Genomic DNA, 24548 nt, shown 5'->3' on the forward strand with positions numbered 1-24548 from the left:
AGAGGTTGCCTAACGTAGGAGGGTGGTACGGGCTTGGGACCATGTTTGCCTGCACCTACGGATGAAGGGTTGTGCGGAAGGACAGGCTGCCTCCTTCCCAAGGGCAGTGGAAATTAGTGGTTGGTAAGCAGAGGTGCACTGGAAAGGGAACAATCCTGTTGCAGAGCACATGAGGAAACTGGGGCGTACTCCGCACGGCAAGTGCTCCGACCATGAGGAAGGAGTCCTCAAAACAAGAAGATGAAGAGCCGTCTCCATCTCCTGGTTTATGCGACAGACCCGTTGACATGACAACCCCCATGACGGAATGGCTGCAGTGATAGAGTCCAGGTTACAAGGGAACTCCAAAATCAAGGAAAGACGAGGGAAAGGGCGAAGCAGGAACTGTAATGTCTCGAGGTGTGAACCAGACATGATCATGCAGAGTGATGAGACTCACTACCCAACAGGTGTCCATCGAGGGCATTAGCAGAGACTGGGTAAGGGAAGGGAACGAGGGATTCCAAACAAATGGCATTTCCAAGCCGTCGAGCTACTTCCTCTTCCATAATCCTCCCATCGGCCTTGGAGTCAATAATGGTGGCGAGAGTGTGAAAACCACCTGGCCAATGGATGTTTGACAGGAGGAACAGGACAGGAAATGGAGCTCACCGCTGTCTCCAGACTTAGCGATGAGCTCTGTCACCTGGAGACAAAATAGCCCACTCACCCCCAGCACATAGATAAACCTCGCTGCTGGTAATGGCGGCGGCTCGCCACCCAGAGAACCCACATGGAAGTAGCCTTGGCGGGGGTCCTAAAATACATAGTGTAGAAGGAGAACATTCCGAAACCCCTGATCTCCTTTCGTGTCCGACGTCAATCTTTGTGGCCAACACTTTGACCCTTGACACCCCCCATGAGTGAGTGTCTCGCCAGAGCCTAGGAGCCATATACTGTTCACAGTTTCGGAGCAAAGGATGATGGTCCATGATCGAGGGCTGCCGACTGTCTTGTTGTTGTTGTTGTTGTTCTGCCAGCAACTTGTCAGACCTTTTTCCTTTGTTCTTCATCTCGGCCACCTTCTTTTTTCTTCCTCCAGTCTTGCCTCTGCTGGAGATTGTTTTGTGTTTCCTTGTTTTTGTGTTTCCTTGTTTTTGTGTTTACTTCCAACTCTGTTAAATCGAATTTTATCTTGCGTTTTCTCTGCGCGGTGGGAAAAGCCTCAAGCACTAAGATGTCGCATCAGGAGCGTGCTCGTGGTGAGATACCCGCGCTGGGTTTTTTTTGAATCACCCTCAAAACCATCGCGGGCAATATCTCACCACGAGCACGCTCCTGATGCGACATCTTAGTGCATGAGGCGGATGTGCTATTGTTGGGGACAGAGTTGAGCTTAGGGTGTCCAGACTACAGCAGCAGGAGGAGGAGGAGGAAGAGGAGGAGCTGGGTGTTGTCTCTGAGCTGTAGCCAGCCCTCAGTCCTCTCTGCTCCGTTATTTCGTCGCTCTCGCTCCCGTTGTTCCCGCTGTTCCCGTCCTCCACGCTCCGCGCCAAAGCCGTTCATCATGGGAGTCGAAGGCTGCACTAAATGCATCAAATATCTGCTTTTCGTCTTCGATTTCATCTTCTGGGTAAGATTTGCAAATCCGTTTTTCCACGTTGCGCGTTGACTTTGAGACGCAGCCCGCCTCCTCTGCGCCCGTGTCTGTTAATGCTCACGGACTAAATGACCAATATCCAGGCCACAGATCCCATTTTTTAAAGGCTACATCTCATTTAGAACCGTTCACATACATTTTAGGTCCAACCCGCGAATTTAGGACACATTTCGGTGCCTTTAAAAAGGCGCGTGTGGTGACGGGATTGCGTAACTCCGTTCGACAATAACGAAACCGACTGATCAACGACGGAACAGGTTTTAACGGACGTTAAACGGACGTGCACGGACGTGCACTGAATTAAGCAATTGTAGCTGCTGGGTACATGGCAACAGTTGAAGGTGACCAACAGAGAAATGGAGGCGCAGGCAGCAGACGGAGAGATTCATAGTTGGGGATATTTGCGGGGTCCGGGGTGCTGGACTCACCGTTGGGGGACTGCCTTTGTTCGGATGACATCCTCCACCCAGCTTGTCTCGGGGTGGCGGGTGGGTGCTGGGGGTGCTCATGGTGGTTTCCATTTGGAGAATTAGGTGCTTTTGAAGGAATCAACTGGGTCCGTGTGAGGGGTTCTGTGTTGACTCAGAAACATTTGTGACACATTTGGAAGCAACACATAAAAAAAACCTGTAGAGCCACTGCTGATAAAGATAGAAACTTTTACCAAAAATGAAAATTCAGGTCTTTATTCAGACAAAAAGGGACGTTCTCCAGCTGCTCCGAGCAGGATGCGGCAGTAGACAGAACCAGACCCGTTAAAATGCTTCATTCTGCTCCTCCCTCGCTCTACAGACAAAATGTGGCTGGTTTATACTCAATAAAAAGGAAAACGTCAAAGTTACGGTGACGATTCTGTCGCTGGTTTTGTATCTTTATTCCAGGATTACAGCATTCATCTTCTTTACTCTTCCCATGCTTTTTATTAATTAGTTAATTAATGTTTTAGTAATTTGTTTCCTGTTCCTTCTGGAGCTTCCTGCCTCCAGAAGATGTCCAGCACATCCCACAGATGCTCCTCAGGTCTGAGATCTGCTGATTGGGGACCACATTAACACCTAAATCCTCTTGTTGTGCTGCTTTAACCATTCCTGAGCAGGAGGTATGACCTAGCTGAAAGAGGCCATCAGGGACCATTGTCCCCCTCAAAGGGTGAACGTGGTCTTCAACAACGTCCATCTGGGGGGCCGGACGGACCCCAGTTGCCCGACGCATCACACTGCCTCCTCGGGCTTCTTCCCACAGGACACCATGGTGTTCTGATGCTCACGTGTCCATTGTTGGCACTTTCAGCAGTGGACAGCCTGGTGGACAGCCTGGTGGACAGCCTGGTGGACAGCCTGGTGGACATGACTGGTGGACATGACTGGTGGACAGCCTGGTGGACAGCCTGGTGGACATGACTGGTGGACATGACTGGTGCATGCGAACCCCCTCCGGTCTGCAGCCATGCGGCACCGTACGCAACAAGTTGTGAGGGACTGTGCAGTTTATTCCGTGTTTATCAGAACCGGCATCATCAGTTTTAGCTACAGTAGCTCGTCTGGTAGATCCCATGACCTGGGTCAGCCTTTGTCCAGGGCTGAGCCTTGACCCCAGTCCACCACAGTTCCCTTCACGGACCAGATTCTGACCACGGCAGACTGGGAGCGGACTCAAACAGTCCTCCAGCCATCAAAGCTTGGTCAGATTGATACACTTGGCCACTTTTCCTTCTCCTTTGAGGACAAATCTTCATTTGTGTCCTAATGTGTCCCAGGGTGTCCCAGGGTGTGTAAGGGTCTGCTGCGAGGTCGCCCTTGGCTCGCTGGGAGACCTCCTGTTTCTATAAATCACGCGAGACTATCAGGATGGGGGCAGGGAAGTCAATTTCCAGAAGAGTCTTATGGGAACAGCAGACGACACCCCACCCCCCGCGCTCGCTGCCCCGCATTCTACAACCCCCATAGTTTATGTGACAGGCAGCAATAGAACCTGAGGGAAAAGCTGCCTGGGGTACTGGTGATCTCACAACTCTTTCACTTGTGTTTCTCCAGAAGTAAAACAGAAACCAAATGGGGTTTTTTTAAATCTCGAGCCCCAAGAAACGTTCTTTGTGTGACTAAAGGGAAAATCCAACCACAAGCCTCCCTACACTTCTGTGTTTTCTAATCTGAATGAGGTTGCTCAACGAGGGAGCACAGCTAACGTTCATACACTGGATAAAGCTAGCTCAGGTCAAGCAACACCAATCAGCTTTAACATCAGCACATCACTTCCTGTCTATTGTGCTGCGTTCAAACCAAAAATTAGCGCATCGACACAGGAAAACGCAGCTACTGGCGGGTCTGACCCCCCGCTGGGGGGGCTGTTCTTGTCCCCCCTCGCATACGTCATCCTCACACCTTTACCTGTGCGGAGACACGGAGAGGAAAACAACGCCAGCGAGGCCGTGGTCAGCCCTGTTGTTGTTCCCTGCTTTTGAATTTTGGCCCTTTTGCAAAGTTTCCAAGCTCAGCGCAGGTTGAACAAGGTCCAAGTGTTAATTTAGAGGAGGAGGATGGAATTTATGGCTGATCTGGAAGGATGGTAACAGACGGTATTTGGCTAGTGTGTCAGATTTACGGCTCCAGTGATCAGGCTGCTAATTGAAGGAGAAATTCCGGAAGAATTTGTCTCAAGGCTTTTCTTTGAAAATGAATTCATGTTAGCAAGTGAGGTGTCTGTGTTGCTCATTAATCCCTGGTAACAGGGAAGGACACGGAGGACGTCGGTGGTGCAGCTAGCTGGGAGCAGGAGGCGCTCCGGAGGGGTAGCCAGCGAGTGGCCGCATATTAATGAGCAAAGTTCATCATCAGGCCGCTCAGAGGGTCCCGGGCCATGAATAACTGTCCTGAACAATGCCTGAACTCCGCCAGCCAACCTCTTCCTCTCCGAACTGACAAGATCATGAGAAAAGCTGCGTCCTATCGCCGCACGTGCTGGCTCATAGCGGTCCCGAGGGTCAAATGTGGCGCTCCGCTCCGGCTCTGCTCCGGCTCCGCTCCGGCTCCAGCTGCTGCCCAGAGGCAACGTTGATGGTTTCGGTGGTGCAGAGCTGCATGGCGGTGTGAAAAAACCAGCTTCCTGCTGCTCCTCCAGCACCTGAGACCTGCAGGTGTGATGCAAGCTTGGTGGCCTCCTGAGAGATGGAACCAACCACAGTGATTCTCTCTTTTGATCTCTTGTTTTCTTTCAGTTCCCTTTCATTTCAATATTTGTAGAAGTGAATTACTTTCAATTTCCTTCCTTCTGGGTTCTGCATGACTCCCCCCAAAACTAGATTTGGTTTATTTTGTATTGATGATCAACTAATCAGACTTAATGAATATGAAAGAGTTCAAGAGTTTGAGATATTAGATTCTCATCAGATGATCGTTAGAGCATCACTATTGATAAATGTGGTCGCTGCTCTAATTAACAAGAGACACTAATTCTGTGACCTGCGATTAAAAACCCCTGTTTTTATGAACCAAAGTCCAGGAGTGAGGGAGGGAGTGAGTGAGGGAGGGAGGAGGGAGGGAGGGAGGGAGAGAGGGAGGGAGGGGGGGGAGGGAGGGAGGGAGGGAGGGAGGAGAGAGGGAGGGGGGGGAGGAGGGAGGGAGGGAGGGAGGGGGGGAGGGAGGAGGGAGGGAGTGGAGAGGAGAGGAGGGAGGGGGGGAGAGGGAGTGAGGGAAGGAGGGAGGGAGGGAGGGAGGGAGGTGATTAGGGAGAGAGAGAGGGAGGAGGGGGGGGAGGGAGGGAGGGAAGGAGGGAGGGAGTGAGGGAGGGAGGGAGTGAGGGAGAGAGGGAGGGGGGAGGGAGGGAGGGAGAGTGAGGGGGGGAATGGGAGGGAGGGAGGAAGGGAGTGGGTGAGTGAGTGAGAGAGTGAGTGAATGACTGACTGAGGGAGGGAGTGAGTGAGAGAGGGAGTGAGCGAGGGAGTGAGAGAGGGAGGGAGGGAGGGAGGAAGGGAGGGAGGAAGGGAGGGAGGGAGGGAGGGAGTGCTTTTGTCAGTTATGATGTTGATCTGGTTGCTGAAGGTGCAGCTGCTCTTCCTGCAGCTGTGTTCTGTTCCTTCTGTGTTCTATGGGTTCTGTTCCTTCTGTGTTCTGTGTTCTATGGGTTCTGTTCCTTCTGTGTTCTGTGTTCTATGGGTTCTGTTCCTTCTGTGTTCTGTGTTCTATGGGTTCTGTTCCTTCTGTGTTTTGTGTTCTGTGTGTTCAGGGTTTTCCTCAAGAAAAATGGCCGATGGGACTAAAACAGAGACCCTTCAGTCAGACCTTAACTTGGGTGTTGACTCCCAACATGTCCATCAGACGTTCTTCCATTTTTAAAACTCTTGGGGTTGGATCTCATTCAGCAGATGTTCTAAGTGGAGGTGAAGCTGATGTTTGGCCTTGTGTGTTGCAGCTGGCAGGAGGTCTGATCCTGGGTGTGGCCCTCTGGCTGAGACACGACCCCAAGACCAGCAACCTACTTCAGCTTGAGTTTGACGGAGCTCAAGCCCCCAACACCTTCTACATCAGTACGTATCTGCCACTCGCCCTCACACTCACGCACCTGCAAATCACCGAAGGTTCTTCATCAGTTTGACCTCATTCTGATGGATTTGGGTCTTAACCGGACAGTAACCCGAGAGCCTTGATGTCTCAGAATGATCGGAGGACCTGGACCTGTCCATAATGAGGACCGGCTCTCTGTCAATTAGAGACCTAAACCTAAGGTCGTTAATTATGTATGTGATCTTCATTTTATTAGAGCAGCACAGTTCCACAGCACAACCATCTGGTCATTGATGGTTCTGCTGTCCTCATTAACTATTCAGGACCTTCTGGATGAGTCCCAGTAGGTCGTCACTTAAACGATAGAAGGTGACACGTTGTAGATGCTGTAGACCATTTGATCCTGGCTCAAATCCTCAGGCTGGCCTGGCTCCGCCTGGTAGGACGGGGACCCTGGACGGACAGAGGCCTTCGGGTCTTTCTAGAGATCTTTCAGTGGGTTCAGGTCTGGACCACCGGCAGACATCCACAGGTGCCTCACATCCACATCCACAGCTGTCTGGGTGTGTTTAGGGTCATTTCCTTTTGTGGAAAGGTGAAGCTCTGGCTCAGTCTGATGTCCTCCATTCATACTTGCTGGCAGCCTCACAACTGCATCTTCAGTACTACATCAGCCCCCCCCCCCCCCATCCCATTTGTGTTGGTCCCTCCTCCCTCCCTCCTTCCCTTCTTTTCCCTCTGTGGAACCTTTTCTCTCCCTCAACCAACTCTTTCCACTGTTGCTTAACTTTCCCATCTGGTTGTGGTTAGTCTTCACTGTCTCTCTCCCCCCTATTTTCCACCCCCCCACCATCTCTGTCTGCCCCTCCTCCTCCTTTCTTCCACCCCTGCTGCCAGAACCTTCTCAGGGTGGAGGTTTGCAAGTGCCCCCCTCCACTCCCTCTTCTCCGGCCCTGGCCCGACCCCTTAGGAGACGTTCTCCACCAGGCTTCCAGCTGTTTCCTCAGGACTCTTTTCACACTATTGGGGGGCTCTTCTCCACGAGCAAGAGTCAAACGTGACAGCAGAAACGCCGACTCGCCGTGTTTTACAGGGGCCGAAATGCTCTGACAGTGACTCAGCAACCACTAAGGGCATGTTTCATCCCTATAAGACGTGTCACCAAAGGTTCCGCAGAGCTTCAGGAAGCGTCTCCAGTAGGGATTCGCACCCTCCAAGGCCACCGGGACAGGGAGGCCGAGCCCTTCACTTTAGCTGGAGGCTGAGAACTGTCTGTGTGTTGGACCATGTGACTGACAGGTGTATGGTGCTGCTCAGGTGTGCCCGGTCCCATCCGTTGTTCCAGCGGGTGAATGAATGCAGACTGTGTTGACAGTGTCCCTTCTTTCTCTTGATGGCTTTATCCCCTCCGGGGTCACGGGGAGGGTACTGGAGCCCGTCCCGGCTGCATGAGGGTGAGGGCGGGTCCACCACTGGATGGGACGCCAGCTGATGGCAGGACCCTCCTGTGTTGATAGTGAGACGCACCATCAGAGCCTGTGGGTGGAGGCTAGGAGAAGATGGAAGATCAGTCAGAGCCACAGCCAGGACCACCGTTCTGGACCCACAACACACTGGCAAAGCAACAGAAACAACAAGGGAGGCCTGGAGGGTCCATCTCCAGACTCAAGCCCTTCAGAGGGTGATTGTAGAAGGGAGGGACCCCCCCCAAAGCAAACAACAGGAGGAGGCAGCGTCATTCCTCTTTTGGTTTCATCCCAGTTGTTTTCAGTCCGCAGCCAGAAATAAAGGAATTTCCCTCTCTGCTCCGGTACTTTTGGAGGCGTGTGAGTCTCCTGGTGTGTATCAGGAGAACCCCCCAGTGATGCTGCTCCTGGTCTGGTGCTCCCTGTGGTCATACGGGGAATGTTCACGCTGCGCCGTGAAGGTTGCGTCCCAACACGATCGACAAGGGTCATGTGACTCCGGGAGGGAGCCGCTCCGGGCGGGAACGCTGGGTGCAGCCAGAGTTTTATGGAGCCCTGAGCAGATTAAATGAAGGCGGACAGGAAAAGACATTTTAAGTAAATGGAATTAGTGTGAGTATAAATTTCAAATGCATTACGTAGACGGACAGAAGGTGTGGGGCTGGCAAGAGAGGGAGCTGTCTGGAGGGTAGGGGGGGGGAACAATACAAGAGAGTGAGGGTGCATTTGGTCGGTTTCCAAGATATCAATTTCTAAATTACATGGGGGAAGGGAGAGAGAGAGAGAGGCTTGGCTGGGAGTAAAGTGGTGGGGGTGCTGGGACCAGATTCATTAGTGGTCCAGCATCCAATCATGCGTGCTGCACTTATGGGGGAGCTGAACACAACCCTCCTCTCCTGTTAAATCACTCTTTCTACAGCAGTTGCACCACTGAAATGCATCATAGATGTGCACGTATGGGGGAGCTGCATCTACGTATAGTTATTATTACTTATTATTTTCATGCAAAGTTTGCTTCCACGCGGTTTTAGAGGCAGCAGCTGCGAGCAGCATGAAGACGTTAGCAAGGAGAGGCTGAGCAGAAGGAGAAAGGGGCTGAGGAACCACTCTGGAGAGGAAAATCAGTGGAATCATGAAGCAATCAGTTGTGAAGGAAAAAGTCCAAACAACTTCCTGTGGGCATTTCTGGACGATGAGTCACTTTCTGCCAGAAAAGCGAGAGCGGGCCGCCTGCTGGCCAGACGGCCGCATTACACCCGCACGCGTCTCAATCTGCAAGAGTTGGTTTTGGTTTTCGTGAATGTGCAAAATGTTGTGAACCGTGTGTGTGTGTGTGTGTGTGTGTGTTATCCCCATGGCGAGGATGTTGTCATCAAATCCTGCCGTCTGTGTGTCCAGATGTCCACATCCTGATTGGTGTCGGTGCAGTGATGATGTTTGTTGGTTTCCTTGGATGCTATGGTGCCATTCAAGAGTCCCAGTGTCTGTTGGGAACTGTGAGTCACAGCTAAGGGAGCCTCCCTTGTGGAGCCTCCCATCACTCCTTACTCAAGTGATGCCCAGTGATATCTGTTGGACCCTGTTATCGTTTCTTTCCGTCCTGTCCCGCAGTTCTTCGGCTGCCTGGTCATCCTGTTTGCCTGTGGGGTCGCAGCTGGAATCTGGGGCTTCATGAACAAAGAGACTGTGAGTAGAACCCGTCTCCAGCCAGAGTGCTGTCGGGTATATTTGCTGATGTGGTTCTAGCCCGCACGGGGTGGAATTTTAGGCAGGAACTAGACTTTAAGGAGCTCCAGGAGCTCAGGACGTGTGTTGCTGCTGCTTCAGGTGTCCGGCGATATGATCAACTACTACGACTCCATCTACAACAAGGCCATGGTCACAAGTCTCCAAGAACCAGACAAGCCAAAGGCTGCGGCGTTGGTGCTCAAGGTCTTCCACGAGGTGGTACGTGCACACTTACACAATGCCACGACCTTCAGGGCGTCCTTTGAGGAGAACCCTGAGGTGTGACTGTCTTCCAGCTCAACTGCTGCGGTAAAGGCCAGGGGACCAACTTCCTGACGCACATCACAGATAAGCTGGGCGTGACCGACCTCTGCCCCAGCTCTGGAACCATCGTTGTAAGTTTGGAATGTTTGGGATCGCTTTAGAGCTGAGACAGGCGTGTGAAGGGCTTCCAGGTTCATGTGCCAGGACACCCTCACATTTAGCATCTCGCTGTGACCACAGTCGGGGGGGCAAAGACACCAGGATGAACCTGGGACGCGCGTTAGCAGTCAGGAACGCCTTAATTCACATGGACCTTTCGTTTCTTCTCCAGAGTTGCCACGGCAGGATCCAGGAATTGTTCTCAGATAAGATCTATGTGATCGGGATCGCTGCTCTGGTGGTTGCTGTGATCATGGTGAGACCTTCTTCTGTAACCCTCAGACCTTTCACCTCTGCTCTGTCAGGTGGTTGAACGCGAAGTCAGACCGCTTTGACCTGGACTTGACCAGCATTTCCTCCAGATCTCTGTCTCATTTTCAACGTCCAGCTGTGGTGAAACTCCACAGGATGGAATCTGGAGCAGCTTCCACAGAAGAAGACTGAAGGTTTCACATCCACAGCAACACTTTTGCTTTGTGTCGCAGATCTTTGAGATGATCTTCAGCATGGTGCTGTGCTGCGGGATCCGCAACAGCCCGGTCTACTAGAGGCCCCGACGGCTGCCCTGAAGGAGGAGCTGGATCCTGGATCCTCCTGGGTTCCTCAGCAGGAACGCTGCCCTGTATCGCTTGCTGGATGTAGTCAGCTCTTTGAGAAGTTGATGTAAAGTATTCTCAGTTTGAGCATCTCAATCCCACTTTTAGTGCGTTTTTTGTTGGCATATTTAACCAGTGTTGTGTTAACTTGATATGTAGATATTGGTTTTTTTGGCACTGTCATATGAGCAACCCTCACGTGTTCAGGCGCTCTCATCATTAGTGATCATCTCCTTGTGTTTTCGCTTCCCTGCTTCTAAACTCCATCTGGATTATTTCCCATAGTTTTATGTATAAACTGTATATAAATATATATATAAACTGTGCTTTATGACTGCCTGAGCATGGATATTGTATGACAGTAGGTCCTTCTCCTGTGTTCTTCCTGCACTCTCTGCTTCTTTAGTCTAGACTAACCAGATGGTGGCGCACACGAGCAACACTGTAACACCAGTCTCAGCATGTCTCACACACACACACACACACACACACACCAGTGTCTTTTATGTGGGTGACGCCTGCAGGAAATGATGATTTAAGCAGAATTATCCATTGTTGTTATTGGAACCAAAGTTTGGGCCACCAGAAGTTTGTGAGTTGGACCCTCCCAGCTTGTTTGTTCAGCATCTCAAACGTCTCCATCGTCTCATCTCCGAAAACCCGGTTTTGTCCAAACGGATTCGGTGTTTTTGCCAGTTGATCGGACTTCCGTGGATCCTCCGTGGGATCTGCTCCTTGATGCCGCGGGCAGATCCTGAAGATCCCCCGTCGAGTGTTTTAAATGTGTCGTGCCTTTTCTGCTGCTCCTGTCCCGACTCATCTGTGTACGATGCCGCGTCTCCTCGGCCTCCTCGGCCTCCTCTTCCTCGCCGCTCGTGTTAGCAGCAGCATTAGCCTGAAGCTGGTGGTGTTCCTGTGCAGAACATGGCAGAACCTTCATCATGTACCATGAACTAACCACTAACACTTCCTGCCTGCTCATCCTGAAACAGTCACATCTCTGCTGATGTTTACAGCCCTGATGCATTAGTGAGCATCAGGCCGTCTGTGGGGTGACATTGTTACCACGTCTTTGCCTGGTACTGGACAGGAGGGGCGGAGGACTTGGTGGCAGCGTTGGCTGAGAGCAGGTTCAACCTTGGAGACCATCAAGTCCAACATCTGGCCTGTTGGCTGCTTCTCTGACAGCTCTGTTTACGCTGCTGCCACCAACGTCTCAAGCCCTCTCTGCTCTCATACACTTTGGTTTGCCCAAATATAAAGGGATTAAATGTATTTTACAAGTAAAGTTCTCAGCTGTCTTTTTTATCGGGTTACCGTGTGGAAAGATGAGTATGAACCAGTGTGACATCAGGACATGTGAGGTCCCTCAGATGCTTGGCTGGATCCAGGGCTGGGGAGACGCTGGGCCCGTTAATAGCATCAATTGGGGGCCCCCCAGGCCACCCTCAGAGGGGCCAGGCACATGCACGTGGCCATTTAATGCTCCTCCTCTTCCTCCTGCCACAAAGGGGCAGATTGTGGTCCTGATCCTGGGTTCTTGCCCCCCAAACCTCGCGTACTGGCCTGTCTCCTGGTGGTTCCCCACATGCCGGGCGACACCAACCTTTGACCTTTCAGCAGGCTGAGGTCAGGGGGGGCGGGCGGAGCTCTGCAGGGAAAAGAAAGCAATGAAAAGAAGCACTATTGAAGCTGTTTGGGTCGTTCTGTGGCGCCGCTGCTGCCCCACTGAGCCGCCCCCCCCCCCTTCCCCAGATAAAAGCAGCACATGCACACACATGCAGATTCTTACCTGCCAGCCTGAAAGAAGAACTGTCATTTTTAGCTGGGTGTCATATTTCCGTCTCAGGTCTCTCAACAAAATCAGAATATTACTCTGAAATAAATCTGGAATTTCACTCAGGCCGTTGTCGTCCCACATTTTAAAGCCTTTTCCTTCCCCAGGTGTGACATCACTGCCACCAAACGTCGGCGCCCGTTTGTGTATTTGAATATAAATATGAATAAAGGGTCGAGCTGATGTCACACTTCCTTCCATTCTCATGCAGTTGTTTCTTGCTGGAGCCAACAGGGGGCAGTAGTGAGTTGCTCCCTCCCCTGCTGGTCTGGAACCTTCAAGCCAAACAAAATGTAGTAGATCCATTTTAAGGTGGATTTTTGGATCATTTGCCTCCGTTAGTATTTTTAATATCACAATATTGTAGCTGAAGGCATCTCTGCGTGCTTCAATGATGTTTGAACTGGGGGAATCAGCCTTCGTGGTCGTGGTTAATGTTGATAATTTCCTCCTCCTAATGGCAATAAATGTTGCCCAGCTGCCCCCCGTTCCCTCCTGGAGGGGGTGAGGAGGTAACTGAAGGGAGGATTGTTGCCTGGATGAAACCACGTCTCAATGTTCTTTTCCTAACTGGTGGAAAATAGAGGTGACATCAGCGCTGAATTAGCTTCGGACCACCTTTGTGTTTTATGCCCCCCCCCACCCACAACTGGTCGTTGTCTGTTCCTTTTCTAATTGCAGGGACATTGATGCTAACTGGCATGTAACTAAAGCGAAAGCTGCACTTTAATATTCAGCTGTTTCCAGTCTGCTGAGTTCATGCTGCAGGAGAATCATGAACACTATCAGAGCTCCAGAAACCTCATGTCTTCATCTCCTGAAATTGAAAACAGGATTTGGTGCAGCTCAGCTATGGTTGGAATGATTTTGGAGCCTGTTAGCTAGCAGGCATCTTTGCTAACTGTGGCTTGGAGACACTAATTTAAAGCAGGTTCACAGTCATGTGGTCGTCTGGTCGGTTCCCACGTCATAAATGAGGGAAGAACACCCACAAAGGTCAATTTGGATGTTTTTCACGTCAGGAAATCTTATTCACAAATGATTTTGGTCAAATGATTTCATTTCATGGTCTTTTCCTAGAAGAAAGAAACGCTCCAACAGATGTGGGATGAGCTCCTGCAGATGGCCGACCTGAGTTTAACGGACCCTAAAGGTCACCAACCACCACGTCTGGATGTAGATAGTTCCTCAGCACATTGACACCAAAGTGTTGTTGAACTTTATTTATGTTCTGGGTCAAAGAGAAGCTTCTCACGCCCGGATGACTCTTTTTATCTCAAAAATGTTGCGCCTCTGTGTTCCAGTAAATTTACCAGTCAGTCATACAGAAACAAACCAGTCAGCAGGTTAACGACTTTCAGGGTTTCAGTTTCACTTTTGTCTCCAGATGAGCTGGCAACACACCTACACAGGCTCTTATTATTATTATTATTATTATTATTATTATTATTATCAGTATTGTTGTTGTTATATAGACTGAAAATGGAGAATCTGTCTGCACCTTCAGTAGAAGCCTGTGTGACCCTTTACCATCGATGCTGAGTTTACACGTAGAAGTAATATTGTGTGTGTGTGTGTGTGTGTGTGTGCGTGCGTGTGTGTGCGTGTGTGTGTGCGTGCGTGCTGTTACTAAAAACAGCCCTCACATTCCTGCTGATATTAGCCTGGTGTGAAGTCTTGCTGGAGTGTTACTGGGACGGGCTCTAATCCCTCCCCGAGCCTCTCTGCTCCTCACCCCCAGACTTGGCTCCCAGATCCCCCCGGAGGATTTATCTCGATGAGGTTATTTCCACATTCCTGGGGGCTTAAATACCACCGGCCCAACAGGAACAACCGTCCCTCCTTTGTTGTTTTCACCCTGCAAATGTAGGTGAAAGCAGAGCTGTGGGCTGATCAGAGCTGTGGGCAATTTCTCTCCCCAGCACCATCTTCATCTTCATCTTCATCTTCATCTTCATCTTCATCGCTCCCAGTGGAGGTGCTGGGATGTCGTTCCTGCTGAGGTCGTGTGTGTTTGTCAGGAATTTGTGCTCACATCCGTGATGGAGGCATTTGTGATGATGGAACGCTGCGGTTCCTGTTGTGAAACATGTGGCTCCAGCTCAGCCAGCTGACCCCGGCTCCACCCTCCCTCCCTCTCTCCTTCCCTCCCTCCCTCCCTCCCTCCTTCCCTCCCTCCCTCCCTCCTTCCCTCCCTCCCTCTCTCCTTCCCTCCCTCTCTCCTTCCCTCCCTCCCTTCCACTCTCCCTAACTTCCTCCCTCCTTATCTTCCTCATCATCATTTAGGTTTGGTCAAAACATTTTTGAATGTTACCTAACATATAGACAGGAAACCTGAACTCCAGTTGCCTGAAGGAGGGAAGAGTTTTAGAGTTTAAGAGTTTTAGAGTTTAAGAGTTTTAGAGTTTAAGAGTTTTAGAGTTTTAGAGTTTAAGAGTTTTAGAGTTTTAGAGTTTAAAAGTTTTAGAGTTTTAGAGTTTAAGAGTTTAAAAGTTTAAGAGTTTAAAAGTTTTAGAGTTTTAGAGTTTAAGAGTTTTAGAGTTTAAGAGTTTAAAAGTTTAAGAGTTTAAAAGTTTAAGAGTTTTAGAGTTTAAGACTTTAAGAGTTTAAGAGTTTAAAAGTTTAAGAGTTTAAAAGTTTAAGAGTTTTAGAGTTTAAGAGTTGAAGAGTTTAAAAGTTTAAGAGTTTTAGAGTTTAAGAGTTTTAGAGTTTAAGAGTTTTAGAGTTTAAGAGTTTTAGAGTTTAAGGGTTTTAGAGTTTAAGAGTTTTAGAGTTTAAGAGTTTTAGAGTTTAAGGGTTTTAGAGTTTAAGAGTTTTAGAGTTTAAGAGTTTTAGAGTTTAAGGGTTTTAGAGTTTTAGAGTTTAAGAGTTTTAGAGTTTTAGAGTTTAAGAGTTTAAAAGTTTAAGAGTTTAAGAGTTTAAGAGTTTTAGAGTTTAAGAGTTTTAGAGTTTAAGGGTTTTAGAGTTTTAGAGTTTAAGAGTTTTAGAGTTTAAAAGTTTAAGAGTTTTAGAGTTTAAGAGTTTTAGAGTTTAAGGGTTTTAGAGTTTAAGAGTTTAAAAGTTTAAGAGTTTAAAAGTTTAAGAGTTTTAGAGTTTAAGAGTTGAAGAGTTTAAAAGTTTAAGAGTTTTAGAGTTAAGAGTTTTAGAGTTTAAGAGTTTTAGAGTTTAAGAGTTTTAGAGTTTAAGGGTTTTAGAGTTTAAGAGTTTTAGAGTTTAAGAGTTTTAGAGTTTAAGGGTTTTAGAGTTTAAGAGTTTTAGAGTTTAAGAGTTTTAGAGTTTAAGGGTTTTAGAGTTTTAGAGTTTAAGAGTTTTAGAGTTTTAGAGTTTAAGAGTTTAAAAGTTTAAGAGTTTAAGAGTTTAAGAGTTTTAGAGTTTAAGAGTTTTAGAGTTTAAGGGTTTTAGAGTTTTAGAGTTTAAGAGTTTTAGAGTTTAAAAGTTTAAGAGTTTTAGAGTTTAAGAGTTTTAGAGTTTAAGGGTTTTAGAGTTTTAGAGTTTTAGAGTTTTAGAGTTTAAGAGTTTAAGAGTTTAAGGGTTTAAGAGTTTTAGAGTTTAAGAGTTTTAGAGTTTAAAAGTTTAAGAGTTTTAGAGTTTAAGGGTTTTAGACTTTAAGAGTTTTAGAATTTAAGAGTTTTAGAATTTAAGAGTTTTAGAGTTTAAAAGTTTTAGAGTTTCAGAGTTTTAGAGTTTAAGGGTTTCAGAGTTTAAAAGTTTAAGAGTTTTAGAGTTTAAGAGTTTAAGAGTTTTAGAATTTAAGAGTTTTAGAGTTTCAGTTTTAGAGTTTCAGTTTTAGAGTTTAAGCGTTTTAGAGTTTAAGAGTTGTAGAAGTGGCTTATCAACCAGAGCGTTGCCCCAACATCATGTGACAATTATTATTATTGTTGTTGTTGTTGTTGTTGTTATTATTATTTCTTTTTGGTCTACAGCAATAACTCAGAAGGTCAGCAGATTACCACCAACACTGAAACATCAGGCTCCCTCATACAAAGATGGACTAGTTCTTATTTTCTCGAGTCTTCGTGTCTGGCTCCACCTGTAACCTCGCGACACAACAGGACTATATGGTCTATATGATCTGTGATGCTATATTAAATGAGTCACATTGTTTGATGCAGAACCGGGTCCAAACTTTAAGTTCTCTTCAGAAAAGTTGCCTTTAAAGTGGGACTGATCCCTGACCATCAGCAGTCCCAGTGAGCTGTCCTGTCGGGAGGTGGACTGTGGAGCCCCCCTGCCCCGCAGGTCCCGCCTACAGACCGACTAATCTCCATTTCACAGCCGACACCGGAGCTGACGCGTTCATCCAGCGGGCGCGCCGCACCGCCGCTCTCAGCCCGGACCTTTGTTCCTCCAGCGGCCCTAAACCACCTCCTGAACCACCTCCTGAACCACCTCCAGAGATGAGCGTCGCTGTGGCGGAGAGCTGCTTTCTGTCGGCCCTGCAGCCGGCCACGTCCTGGACCGCATACATGGTTCCCTCGGACGGCCCATCTCCGGACCCGGGGGCCAAAGCCCGGAGAGTCCAGGAGCAGGTCCGAATGCGGCTGGCTGAGAGGAAGTCCAGCTCCCTGCCCAGACTGGACGACTCGCTGGTCGGACCAGCAGGTGAGTCTCATCAGGCTCTCAGCTTGAACCCGCCTCGATCTTTGCTGCTTCCGAACGCGCGTTTTACATCCGCACCAATGAAGACGAACGGCCAAGATCTCACCCGAACCAAAACAAACAAGTCTTTTTTTTACCCTTCTTGATTTTAAAAACCGTCATTGCGGGGCAGCAGGAAGGTTTCTGGCATGTTTCTCACCAGTTCTGGGATTTGTGCACAATGACAGCATCTGAACCCGTTTTGGGGCTGTGATATTTGGCCACCAGCTGGTTAAACATTAATATTAAATGTGGCTCTCTGACTCAGCTGTCTTCATGTAACAGAACACCCACGGGACACACGCAGGTACCTGTGGTGTTCTAAATGCTCCCAGCAGAACCACTGTAACAAGTTCTGATGGGGTTGCCGGATGCAAACTGGACCGAACCGTGGGTGTCCTGCGAATGATGGAGTCTGTCGGTGGACGGTGAAATGAGGGCTGGTTATGTAAACACAACGTAGGATTTCATCAGACGTGTCCAGAGTCCAGCACCATGGAAGCAGAGAAGGGCTGGTCCAGCTACAGCTCACAAACACCAGATGTGGCCCGGCGCTCTTGTGCAAGGAGGCTCCAAACGCCTCGCACACGATTGTGCTGGCGGCAGCAGTTGTGCCCGTACAAATTCCACGTTTGACCAGTTTCCTGAGAAGTCAGACAAGAGCTTCTCCAGCTGCAGCTTCTGCTGCTCTTCCCTGGTTCGGCTTCGTGATGTCATCGTCTTTAACGCCGTCTTTAACCATACAGGACAAATGTGGAACTTTGAGTCCCCTGAAACAAGCACAGACCAATAAACACCATCATCGAGACTGTTTCTTTCCTCACTTTTCCCCCAGTTTTGCCTTCAGCTCTGACACACTGGAGGTGACAGCGTCCACATGTGTCATTTCCTCTATTTCTGCCTGCGAAGCTGCAAATAATGAAATAACGTGTTTGCAGCCTCCAGACGAGAACATTCAGAGAAGGATCCGAGGTAGAAATGTGCTGAATAAGTCTGCTCCTGTGTGTGTGTGTGTGTGTGTGTGTGTGTGTGGTGTGTGTGTGTGTGTGTGTGTGTGTGTGTGTGTGGGCCAGTCGGCCCAGGAAGCCCCAACGAACCCTCAATTGTTCTTGTTGTTCTGAGCAGCTTCAGAACTGGCGTCTGTGCTGCCTTTTCCCTTTGATAAGAGCTCCAGATGTGTGTGTGTGTGTGTGTGTGTGTGTGTGTGTGTGTGTGTGTGTGAGGGCGTCTGCTGTGTAACAGCTGCCGGTGAACATGAGCGACAGTCCCACCTGATTCTGACGCTGCGACGTCTTCTCCCTCCGGCTCATCTGTGACGTGAATCACAGTGGCCTGTGCAGGAAAAGGGAAAATCCTGTGGAAAAGGCGCTGATTCCCAGAAATAGCTGCAGTTTAGTGACACTGTCACATGCGTGTTTTACTCACCAGCTCCTTTAAAGCAACAAAACTCCCAAGTTTCATCAGTGATAATTAAGGTTGGTTAAAAGCAGATAAGAGGAACAACTGGATGGAACAATCCAGGGTGTTCAGTTCATGATTTATGTTGGGCAGCTTTGGGATCAAAGAAGAGAATCTTCCAAAAACATTCCTGGACCACCTGCAGCAAAGGTCTGAGAACATAAAAGGGCCTGGAGATTCCCCGTCTCTTTTATCTTGTAAGCGCAGCGGCTCTGGAGGCTGAAGGGTTGGGCTCATTTAGACAGGAAGATGAAAAGATAAAGGCTGGATTACCTGGTCAGTAGAAGCTAGTTTGGGATGGTTTTGACCACCCTTGCTGTGAAATCACTTAACATTGTTGAGCCCTCTGATATGGTCATACCTTCCCTGACCCTTAGCCTGGTGATGTCTCTGCTCAGGCATGCAGGCCAGCTCCCCCTCCCTCCCCCCCTCCCCCCCTCCCCCCCTCCCCCCCTCCCTCCCTCCCTCTCTCCCTCTTTCCTTCCGTCTGCAGGATAGTGTGGGCTGTTTCTGTGGTCCCGACCACCCCCGGTTAATTAGCAGCTGTCTATAATAATTAACCTGATTTGGTGGAAGCGTCCAGCGGCTCGGTCGTGTGTCCGTGCTACGTTCACGGGGGTTCAGAACGCTGTTTGATGCCTGTTTCAATAACAAACGACTCCCGACCCCCCACCGAAGGCGAGGTGATGTCGATTGGCTTTGTTTAAACGGGTTACCCGCTGGTTTCTTTTTCCAATATCCTGTTGCATTCACTGAGGGGCCTTTAAGCCACTACAGGAAACTCTGGTTCCCAACATGAGGCTCATTGTCCCCTCTTTGTCTAGACTACAGTTTTCCTGATACGCGAGTCTTGGGCCACAGCCTTGGTTTCAGCTCCAGGTCCATGATACACACACCGAGTCGGCCCATTGCTGTGAGTAACAACAACAACAACACACAGACACAGAGGCAGTTTTCAGCTTGTTTACTGCTGCGTTCAAAGACAACAGCTTTGGATATTTGCAGAAAAGTCTGAACAGAAAGGTGTTTTACTGTGGGAATCGGACCTACGAGACTCTGTGTCTCTTCTGTCCCAACAGCTGGGACTTTGAATGAGGGTCTTTATTGTGCAGTTGATGTAGAGTCCCCCCCCCCCCCCTTAGTGACCCCAGATAAATTATTCAGACTTGGCTTGAAGCCTGTTTCAGAGCCCTCAGCCAGGCAACAACATGGCGGGCTGAGAAGTCTCCACACTCCTGAGGAGACCGACAACCAAAGCACTTCCTGTTCTCCATGTCACACCTGGCTCATCCTGCGTTATAGAACATAAATATGTTCTCGAAATGTAAATATCTTTGTTCCCTCGCCACAACATGTGCTTAAAAATTGGTCAAACACAACTGTATAGAAACCTGTAACATATAAAAGTCTTAAGAAGCCATAACAATGAAGCAGCGACACACACACACACACACACACACACACACACACACACACACTAACAAGGTTTCCTGCCTGCGTTAATGCTGCACAGCCTGAGCTGCTATGTTACGTTGAGAACAATGAAAAGACAACATAAACAGGACATCTGGCTTCAGGCGGGGTCGCGCCACAATGAAAAGGCAGCTGTGAACTTCCTGATGTTTCCAGTAGCTGGAGGTTGAGTAAAGAGAGGATGAGCTGGTGTCGGTTTTTATAATTAGGTTAGAAAGAGATGAGGGAATATAAAAAGCGGTTTGTCTGCACAAACGTCTCTGAACCCCACAGGTGTCCACGGCCCCCCTCCCCTCCTCTGGCTTCTCTTCTCGCTCGGCGGTGGAAACGTCTTCCAGGGCGAGACTGAAACAAAGCAGCGTTGTCCAGAGCAGCTTCCATTCCGCTCAGGTGCACAGCAGATCCAAACGCTCCAAGTCGCTGTGTCAGGCCGACCAGGAGCTTCTCCCTGTCCCCGCGCCAGCTCCCACAGAAAAAGCCTTCTACCCACTCACGTTGCCTCCTGGTACCCTGAGACACAGCCTCAGTGGCACCTTGGCCCAGGACAGAGGCTACTGGCAGGAGGAGGAGTTGCCATGCCAACACACCTACAAAGGCCCCTCCCACCGCACCATCAGCCGTATAACCAACAGGCAGCAGCAGCAGCAGCATTACCAGCAGCAGGGTTCCGCCTTTGCCCACGAGGGCTGGGCTGGAACCGGCCGAGCCCTCCCCCTCGCTGGTAACGGCTGGGGGACGCAGTGGCAGCAGCACGTGTCCAGGTCCAGTCAGGCGCAGTACCAAGCCCCACTGCACCGGGCCGCCTCGCTCCACAGCGTGAGGAGTGTCGGGAGAGGAGTGGACGTGATGGACGGAGCGTCCATTCACAGCAACGACCCTCTGGACGGGTGAGACCTGTTCATTTCTTGTCATATAGAGGCAGAGGACATTTGGACTCCAAGGGTGGGTCAGAGTCGGCGCCACCCAACTGGATTTACAGTCACCAAAACATCAAAATACTTCAGATAATTCAACAATTCCACATATTTCAATAGTGTGTGTGTGTGTGTGTGTGTGTGTGTGTGTGTGTGTGTGTGTGTGTGTGTGTGTGTGCGTGCGTGTGCGTGTGTGTGTGTGTGTGTGTGTGCAGGATCCAGAGTCTGGACATGGCTACAGCTGTGAGGTATCTGTCCGAGTCAGACGCTGCCTTGCAAATTCTGGGCGCCGCCTACATACAGCATCAGTGTTACCATAGCAACCAAGCCAAAAAGCAGGTAACGGCAGCACACGCACGGTTGTGTTTGGCTCCAGCTGCGTGTGGACCTGATTTACATGAGGGACCCGCTCACGCTGTGACCAGGTCTGTGACCTGCACGGGATCCCAGCTCTGGTCCAGCTCTTCTCCAGCGATAACCGAGCCGTGCTGCGATACGCCACCGGCGCCACGCGGAACCTCATCTATGAGAACAGCAACAACAAGGCGGCGCTGGTGGATGCGGGCGGAGTCGCGCGTCTCGTCAGCATCCTGAGTGAAGCTGACGAGGAGCTCCGGAAGACAGTCACAGGTAACATTGCTTTGATCTCTGTGTGCTTTGAAGTCTCCAAATGATCAAAGACACGTGATCACTGGGGTTGCTCCAACACCACCATCTCAAAACATCCACATCTCTGACGTCACGACATCAAATGGAATCTGCGGGGTGCCGAGACTGAGCAGCAGGGAGGTTCCTTCAGGAGGGGCAGGTCTGCTCCAGGAGTCTGGGACATCTGGGACATCTGAGCCGAGGACACTTTACTGTCCATCACTGTCCGCAAGTGCTGATAGGTGTAAATGAGGACGTGGTCGAGGGGTCGGCCCTGATCTCATTCTTCAGCAGCTCAGGAGGCCGGGAGGCTAAATCCTCCAGCTCTCCTCCACCACCATGGCCCCGGTGAAAGGAGGTGTCCTCTGACGGGTCTGATCGTCTCTGCAGGCGTCCTGTGGAATCTGTCCTCCAGAGACAACCTGAAAGAGAAACTGTCCAGAGAAGCTTTATCCGAGCTGACAGAGAAAGTCCTGGTCCCTCTGTGCAACAGCACCGCTCTCAATGCATCCGAGAGGGAAATCTTCTACAACACCACCGGCTGCCTCAGGTAAAGATCAGAAGATCCCTACAGAGACCTCTAAGTATCGTTATTAGGATCATTAGAAGAGGAAAGCATCTCCTGGTGGTGATGCAACCTGTGTGTGTGTGTGTGTGTGTGTGTGTGTTTACAGAAACTTGAGTTCTGTAAATGAACGGACAAGACAGAAGATGAGAGACACGCAGGGCCTGGTGGACTCCCTGGTGTCCTACATAGAGCAGGAGGAGACGCCAGACGATAAGGTAACTTTGACTGGACCTCCAGCACCATCGCCAGACAGAAACACGCCATTCGGAGGAGTTTTGTAGCCGCACTTCCACCGGAATAGAAGAAGTACGGCCTGTTATCCACAATCGCTCCTTTATCTGAGGGCGATCAAAGCTCTCAGTGGTCATTATGGGGCTCGTTATGAGGAGGAAACAGCCTCCAACATTCTTTTTACAGTTGCACACAGTTTAGCATTTGTGTGTGTGTGTGTGTGAGTGTGAGTGTGTGTGTGTGTGTGTGTGTGTGTGTGTGTGTGTGTGTGTGAGGCTTCTGAAACTCCTAACAAATCAACATTTTATTGTATTCACGTCTTTCCTATAGATGCATCCGTGGCTTTATGTTATATTAGTATATTAATTCCATTAATGTTTTGATCGTCTCATGAGCACCAACACATGCTGCAGTGGTTGAGGAGTTTGTTGTCGCATGCTTTATTGACTGGTCCTTTGATGTTTCCTTTACTCTTGCTAATCTGGTCACACCTCTGTTGTTGTGCCTCTCGCGTCCGTCATGTTCAGGGTTTGGAGAACTCCTTGTGTGTGATGAGGAACCTGTCCTACCAGCTGTACTCCGAGCTTCCTCCATCGGTCCGGCTCCGCCTCGAGGGCCCCAGGAGAGCCACGTCCATCAAAGACAGCGAAGCCATCGGCTGCTTCACGCTGTACAGCAAGAAGGACACAGAGGTGAGATCCATTTACCACGGGCAACAGTTCTGCAGGTTCTGGAAAAGCCCGAGACGGAGACCGTTCGGGTCAGACCTGAAGAACAGTTCTCAAACCCGTTCCTGCCTCTTTGCTCTTAAATATTTGGGGCTTTTCCACCACGAGCCGGAACGATGTGATTAGAAGCGTTTGCTTCGCCGACCCTGGAGTGACTGGAAGGTTCAGGTCCGACGGGTTTCACACAGAAACCTCAGATGTGGCCAATTCCAACTCACAACAAGCTTCTTACTCTTCCAACGAATTACAAACCACAGACCCGGCAACCGTTGCCAACCAAGCCAGACGTGTCTCTGCTGTGTTAACAACAGTGAGTGAGTGTTCGGGAACTGAGGACACTAATTGTCGAAGCTCTGTAGGGGGAATTCCCTCCCATTTTTCCCGACAGTCGCCGTGCGGAGTCTCTGAGCCCCAGAGACCTTCAGTGGGACGCGGTCCTGCATGGATGTCCCTGAAGAAGACATTCCTTTGTCCACAGGATGTCCTGCTTCAGCGTTTACACGACCCATGCACGCTAGCTTCCTGCGAAATTTAGTCCCAAAGTAGTCCCTGTTTACCCTAATGCCTCCTCTTAACGGTAATTGTCCAATCACAGCATAGCAACAGTAACTAGGCACTCCATTGTTGCCAAGCTTGACTCCCACACATGCTGAATAACCTTTTGTGCAGGAGGTGGCACCAGGAGTGAAATAGTCGCCCAAAACAAGAGCACAGTGGAGCCCAAGTGGAAGCTCAGAGCCATCAGAGCTCCTCACTGTTAGTTTAGAACCTGGTGTTGGTGTTTTCATAGGCAGAAATGATCCGACATCATCTAAAATACCCCTTAAATCACATTGTTCTTCATCTCACCGTGAATTCACTGCGGTTTTCTGTCGCCTCTTCCACGGCAGCGTCACGAGAATCTGTCCATATTGTCCGAAGTGTCTCGCCAGCCCAAGGGGGCGGATTGGCTCTGGCACCCCAAGGTGGTGGCTCTGTATAAGCTGGTCCTCCAGAGCAGCGACAGCAACTCCACGGGTCGCGAGGCCGCTATAGGAGCCCTGCAAAACATCACTGCGGGGGAGACGCGGGTACGTCCTAACACAAGCCACGTGCCTTCCCTCTTCAGGTCGTGTTTGATCAAGCGTGTGTGGTCTTTCCTCCTCTCTCCAAGTGGGCGTCGGTTCTCAGCGGCGTGGTGCTGGAGCAGGAGAGGATGCTGCCCATCCTGCTGGATCTTTTAGACACCAACAGTGAGATGGAGCTACGGCCTCTGACCGGCCTCCTGAGAAACCTCGCCAGACACTCTTCCAACAAAGACCACATGGGTAGGTGGTGACTACACCGCCCAGGTTGGTTCCAACCTGAAGGTGCCTGACTAAACTAGAAGGATCCATGCCCATCTCCTCTGCCTTGGCAGCTACTAATGTGGTGAAGGTGTTGGTGTCAAAGCTCCCCAGCGATGGGCATCAGAAGACACCATCCTGTGAGGTGGTGGTCAACATGTGCGGAGCCCTCAATAACCTGGTCTCCTCCAGCTCCCTGGCAGCCCGTGACATTTCATACTTCAATGGCATACCAAAACTGGTTGGCATCAAGACATCCCATGATAACAGGTGGGCCACCCTGTTGACTGTCATGCAAAAGTCTCCTACCAGAGGGGTTGGAAGTAACACAGCGCTCTATTATGGAGACGCGTAGCAACAGGGTCGTTTCTTCTTCT

At 49.9% G+C, this 24548-nt stretch overlaps 2 protein-coding genes across 2 annotated transcripts in view; both read left to right on the plus strand.

Moving 5' to 3' along the window:
• Positions 1-1405: 1405 nt before the first annotated feature.
• Positions 1406-11639, plus strand: LOC130513903 (CD81 antigen-like). Its single transcript, XM_057013184.1, has 8 exons — positions 1406-1612; positions 6047-6161; positions 9003-9100; positions 9216-9290; positions 9432-9551; positions 9629-9727; positions 9928-10011; positions 10241-11639. The coding sequence occupies exons 1-8, from the start codon at positions 1547-1549 to the stop codon at positions 10301-10303; spliced, it is 720 nt and encodes a 239-aa protein (XP_056869164.1). The 5' UTR covers positions 1406-1546; the 3' UTR covers positions 10304-11639.
• Positions 11640-16415: 4776 nt separating this feature from the next.
• The window catches only part of LOC130521508 (plakophilin-3-like), an 11732-nt gene continuing 3599 nt past the window's right edge, over positions 16416-24548 (plus strand). The window contains exons 1-11 of the mRNA XM_057025107.1: positions 16416-16790; positions 19109-19197; positions 20031-20644; positions 20887-21010; positions 21097-21301; positions 21710-21869; positions 21994-22102; positions 22646-22810; positions 23737-23916; positions 24000-24153; positions 24246-24441. Coding sequence (XP_056881087.1) covers positions 16586-16790; positions 19109-19197; positions 20031-20644; positions 20887-21010; positions 21097-21301; positions 21710-21869; positions 21994-22102; positions 22646-22810; positions 23737-23916; positions 24000-24153; positions 24246-24441 — 2201 coding nt within the window. The 5' untranslated portion in view covers positions 16416-16585. The remainder of the gene's footprint in view (positions 16791-19108; positions 19198-20030; positions 20645-20886; positions 21011-21096; positions 21302-21709; positions 21870-21993; positions 22103-22645; positions 22811-23736; positions 23917-23999; positions 24154-24245; positions 24442-24548) is intronic.

This window comes from Takifugu flavidus, chromosome 2 (assembly GCF_003711565.1).
Source record: "Takifugu flavidus isolate HTHZ2018 chromosome 2, ASM371156v2, whole genome shotgun sequence".
NCBI lineage: Eukaryota > Metazoa > Chordata > Actinopteri > Tetraodontiformes > Tetraodontidae > Takifugu > Takifugu flavidus.

Excerpts from the sequence above, each read along its gene's own strand:
- LOC130513903 (XM_057013184.1), top strand. The coding sequence starts at position 1,547 with ATGGGAGTCGAAGGCTGCACTAAATGCATCAAATATCTGCTTTTCGTC. Across the intron at positions 9,291-9,431 it reads GCTTCATGAACAAAGAGACT|GTGTCCGGCGATATGATCAA; the intron begins GTGAGTAGAACC and ends CTGCTGCTTCAG. Across the intron at positions 9,552-9,628 it reads TCAAGGTCTTCCACGAGGTG|CTCAACTGCTGCGGTAAAGG; the intron begins GTACGTGCACAC and ends ACTGTCTTCCAG.